The following is a 4,978-nucleotide window of genomic DNA, read 5'->3' as shown; positions in this document are numbered from 1 at the left end:
GTCATATCTTCATTTATTTTAAAAGAGAGAAAATTAAGGATTGTGCCCACTTGACGCAAAACTTAAGTTTGGTGTCCGACTTTTGTCCTTAAATTCAAGGAAGAAAGTGAGAGCAGAAATCTTATAATAATACTTAAGAAATGACATAAATCTTTATGCTCACTTACTAAAATGGCATTCGCTCCTAATCAGTAACTTGATCATGAACTTGGAAGAAATGAAGCATATTTATAATCCATTCAATCCAAGCAAAACTGGATTCTATGCAATATGGCTATTTATCTTCACCACAAAAGATATATTCAAGCAACGAGAGATTATGGCAAAAACTTCATATGGTATTCAGCAGAACCTGTGAACTCAACGATAGGAGGGCTCAAAATTTCATATTTGGACACATTTATTGCAGCAACAAGCATCCAAGCTGAATTAGACATTTTCACAAAAAAATATGTTGCAACATGCAAGAAGTAAATAGAAGAGGTAGCAGGCCAATCTTTTTAAACCAAAACTAGCTACTATAATGGATTTCTTAGCAGGGAAAAAACGAATAGAAAAAAGAAAAACCACGAGTATTATACTTGATTTCTTGTGCAAATTCCATGATCCTTGTGTACTCTTCGGAACAGAAAATACTGAACCACTTTCAGTATGTCACCGAACAAGCACTCTGCAAGAGACAAACGCGCCAACTTTGAACACAAGATCTTACTTATTTAGCCACAACTAAAACAAAAATGAAAATTACCAAAGCGTTTAGATAACACTCTCACATGATATGGCTCTAAACATGGAAAGGCAGGAATATAATTAGTAAGTGCAAATTCAACATGTTATGTGCTCCCTTAGTGTATATACCCAGATAATATATTTTGGTGCTGGGCCTAATATGACCTGAACACTTGCTGTATAGTAGTTATGGATGGCACCTTATGAAGAAACTTGCAAATCAATGAAAACCCCCTATTCTGCTAATAAATTCTCACACAGCCAACGAAAGTAACAGTTTTTACACGTCAAAAACAGAGCATTAGCGTTATTTTTGTAATTAAAACCTACAATCCTCAAGCATTTAAATAAAACACAAAGATAATCCACGTTGGAGATAGCATTAGACACAATCTCTTTGTATCTGATAAAATAAGGAGCAAAAAGCTAGTAATTACTAATTAGTAACAAAGCAATCTTACATTAGAGTATAACCATGCTCACTATATCTATAGAAACAAAGAGAGCAAAATCACTTATTATGAATTGCTTAAGTAATATTTTCCCCTAACAAGAGGGGAACAATTTTACATCAAAATATAGCAGGAACAAAAGAAATTTGACCTCTATTCAAGTCAGTACGCCTTCGACTTGAACTGCCGCAACATGTCGCAGTGTGGCGTCTCGCGTATGAAACCCCATTGACGACGCTGAATCTCGAGCTGGCAATTCTGAGAAAGAATGTTAAAGTACTCTCTCTCAACCTGATGTTCTATATTAGCTCGTTCACGACTTCCCACCAGATAATCCTCCTCGAATTTTGTCGACTTAACATAGAAATTAACACCCTTTTCCGTCGTGAACTTGTACTCATAAGGATACGATCTCGAAAGTGCGTAAATGGGATCCGAAGACGGCAAGAAGTTGAGCAGCAGAATCAGCAGAACCGGCAGGATCTGAATCAATGCCCTGAGGTTGACGCCGGAGCCGTGGTGATGGTCGGCCGGCCTCGGCCCCATTCCAGTCCCGAAGCTGAACCCGCGGAACTGCGTCGCTGGAGCCATTCCGCCGAAGAAGAAATTCCTGAAAATCTCGTCTGCGTCAAACTCGGCATCATAGAACCCGCCGTTGAATCCATTCGCGGCGTGCCTCGTCGTGCGTCTCTCGTAGACCGGCTCATCGGAGCCGACGAGATCGTACTTTTTCCGATTCTCTTCATTGCTTAGACACTGAAACGCCTTCGAAACCGCCTTGAAAGCTTCCTCGGCTCCGGGCGCTTTGTTCTTATCGGGATGAACCTTAAGAGACAGCTTTCTATACGCCTTTCTCACGTCTTCAACAATGCAACTCTTCTCTAACCCTAGAATCTCGTAATAATCCTTCTTCTTCTTAATCTGCCTCACGATCGCGATCTGTTCCTCGGTGTAAGCCGCCGCAACGGACGACGATGAAGCACCGGTCGTCGGAACCCGGTGGCGAAGCGAGGGTTGATCGGATGGCTTAGACGAAGGCGAATCGGAAGGATGACCGTTGGATGACAAGTCGGTGTCTTTCGGCGCTCCGTCGACGGAATCTTTCTCGATCGCCGATAAGAGATCGTCGATGGGAAGCGTCGGGTCGAGGCGCTGAGCTTTGGTGATGAATTTCAACGCGCGAGCTCGATCGCCGGATTCCAAAGCATATTTTCCGATTTTGAGGCACTTTAAAGCGTCGTCTTTGTTCCCATCCATGTCGAAAACAGCGAGAAAACAACGGAAAATCCCCCCCAAAAAAGCCCTAGAAAACTAGCGGTGAAGAAGAAAAACTGAGAATTATCAGAACCTACTCATCAACAGAGAAAAATTCGATGTTAAAATTGGAAAAATTGAACTTCTGATCGGTAATTTGTAGATTGCTTCCAATCGAGAGGAAATTTTGGTGGAAAAATTGAACTTACGATTGAGATTGATCTTGATGAGAGGTTTGGTGAGAAGATTTCGTCTGAAAGTAAAGATTGATCGAATTAGGGTTTCATTGTGGGGGATTTGGGGCAGAGAAAGATGGGATTTTGGGGGTTTGTACTATGAATAATATTTTCGTATTTTTATTTTATTCATCGTAGAATTTTTTAGGCTTTATTTTTATTTTTTTCTTTTCCCTGACACCGTGACTGGTTGGAGTTTATAATACTCTTTCCTTTCGAGTCATTTACCGGTGAGACAAACACATTACACATTTTACACTTTTTATTTATTTATTTTATTATTATATTTTTTTCTCATAAAAATTTAAATTTAATTTTTTTACAAAATTTGTTTTGACATAAAAAAATTTAAGTTGAGACTTAAATTATAAATTTTATTAGTTTATAAGTTATTGTTCTTTTACAATAAAACTAAAAAAAAAAATTTTAATTTGAGTTATAACTTTATTTAAGTTCATATATATATATATATATATATATTTTTTTTTTATAAAATTTAAGTTTGAACTCGAATTTGAGGTTAAACTTGAGTTCAAGTTTTTCCTTCAACTCGAGTTCATAAACTCAAACTCAAGTTAATGAACAATATTTTTTTATTTTTAAAAATATCATAACTTTTTCATTTTAATTCTGATTGAGATAATTTTTTTCTATGCATTCACAACAAAAAGACGAATAAAACTCAACCTATATACCCTATTAACATTTTTCATCACCATTGAGTCTTTATTAAAATACTATCTAAATACAAATTTAAATTTTGACCCACCTAAACACAAATTCAAAAAGATTTTCAATTCAAATCATAACTCAAATGTGCACATCCAAACACAAACTCAAATTACAATTTCAACTCAAGTTATAACTCAAACTCAACTCAAAATCATCATTCAAGTCACCATAACTCAAAAATGTAAAAGAACAAATTTATAGCATAGTAATATTTTAGTCTATCAACTTTTTTATATAATTATAACATATTTTAATAATAATAAAAGAGATTTTAAATATAACGTAAATCTTTCCGTAACATTTTAAGTTATCAAGCAATTGACATATCATCTTTATTAAATTTTAGAACTCTTTTTTATTGTGAGAGACTAAAATTGTTAAAAAAAAGACAAATTTCATAAAATAATATGTCAAAATTAAAAGTTAAAGAATCAAAATGTAGGAATTAACAATACTAATTATCTTTTTTTTCCAAGCGATTCATGATTTTTATGGATTTTACACTAGCAAACGAGAATAAAATAATACACGAGTGAGTAAAGCGAATTTAAAATTTTAAATAGATTTCCAAGAGAAAAATCTTGTGAAATGTCTACAATGTAACAATTAAGTTGTCATATTTCTAGCGAAAAAAACAATTAAGTTGTAATTTGACAAAAAAACTAAGTTGTATTATCTTAAAAAATCAATTTTTCAGGAAAAAAAAGCTCCTCTCTCTCCTAGAAAAAATCACTTTTAGTTCTTCCCTCACTTCGTTCCTTTTGAATTAATTTTAGGTACATACGGAGGTTAAAACTTGATAAATGAAATGAGGTTTTATTTTCAGTTACAGAGAGAGGCTAGGTTTTATATTTCCTTTTTTTTTTTTTCATTTATATTCTTTTTTTGTTTTTGTTTTTTGATTGTTTGCTTTTTGGTAATGGAGTTTAGGTCATCCCATTACCTAAAGAAAGTCCGCAAAGTGTGTTTGGAATAGCTTCTCTATTCGTTTGGTTGACTTTAATTACAAGTTTTTATTATAATATTTTCTTTTAAAAAATTTTAAATTTTTTATTTTTTGAGTTAAAAACTTGAATTAATAAAATAAACGGTTCAATACATAGGTTCAATCAATTTGATCACATGGATGAACCCATGAATCTAACTCAAGTTGTTGTTTGCCAAGTTATTTTAAGTAAATTTATTTAAATTACCGTTGATTACTAATTATTTTGGCCTAGTTCACTTCACGGATTCAAATTTTCAATTCGACCTGAGATGTGACATTTTCTTAGAGCTTTTAACTGTAGTAGAAAAAGTTAGATATGACATTTTCTGAGAGCTTTTAACAAAATCCTAAAACTGAAAACTCGAATTGGTGAAATGAATGATGCCTCTAGAATTACCCCCAAACTCTTAAATCCACCTAATCCACACCTATTTGTTACAGTGTTAAAGTCTCCACCTCTAAAATTTACGTTCTCATATTTTACAATTCAAACAAAAGAGAGAAAGTTGCTGAATTGAGACTAGATTTTTACCATTTATTTTTTATTAATATTATTTTGATTAATATAATTATTTGACTGAAAAGAA

General features: G+C 33.6%; 1 protein-coding gene across 2 annotated transcripts; it reads right to left on the bottom strand.

The window, feature by feature from the left end:
- Positions 1 to 317: 317 nt before the first annotated feature.
- Positions 318 to 2,860, bottom strand: LOC21405207 (chaperone protein dnaJ 49). 2 transcript variants are annotated; one of them, XM_024163526.1, is made up of 3 exons: positions 2,645 to 2,860; positions 1,333 to 2,529; positions 318 to 670 (listed from the first exon to the last, which is right to left on the bottom strand). In XM_024163526.1, exon 2 carries the CDS (start codon positions 2,436 to 2,438, stop codon positions 1,344 to 1,346), a length of 1,095 nt encoding a protein of 364 aa, XP_024019294.1. In that variant the 5' UTR covers positions 2,439 to 2,529; positions 2,645 to 2,860; the 3' UTR covers positions 318 to 670; positions 1,333 to 1,343. The 2 variants fall into 2 exon arrangements, with proteins under 2 accessions (XP_024019294.1, XP_010093234.1); XM_010094932.2 differs by having other exon boundaries at positions 1,333 to 2,492.
- Positions 2,861 to 4,978: the final 2,118 nt, after the last annotated feature.

This window comes from Morus notabilis, unplaced genomic scaffold (assembly GCF_000414095.1).
Source record: "Morus notabilis unplaced genomic scaffold, ASM41409v2 Scaffold74, whole genome shotgun sequence".
Classification (NCBI taxonomy): domain Eukaryota; kingdom Viridiplantae; phylum Streptophyta; class Magnoliopsida; order Rosales; family Moraceae; genus Morus; species Morus notabilis.
This window is presented reverse-complemented; position numbering and strand designations above follow the sequence as displayed.

Excerpts from the sequence above, each read along its gene's own strand:
- LOC21405207 (XM_024163526.1), bottom strand. The coding sequence starts at position 2,438 with ATGGATGGGAACAAAGACGACGCTTTAAAGTGCCTCAAAATCGGAAAA.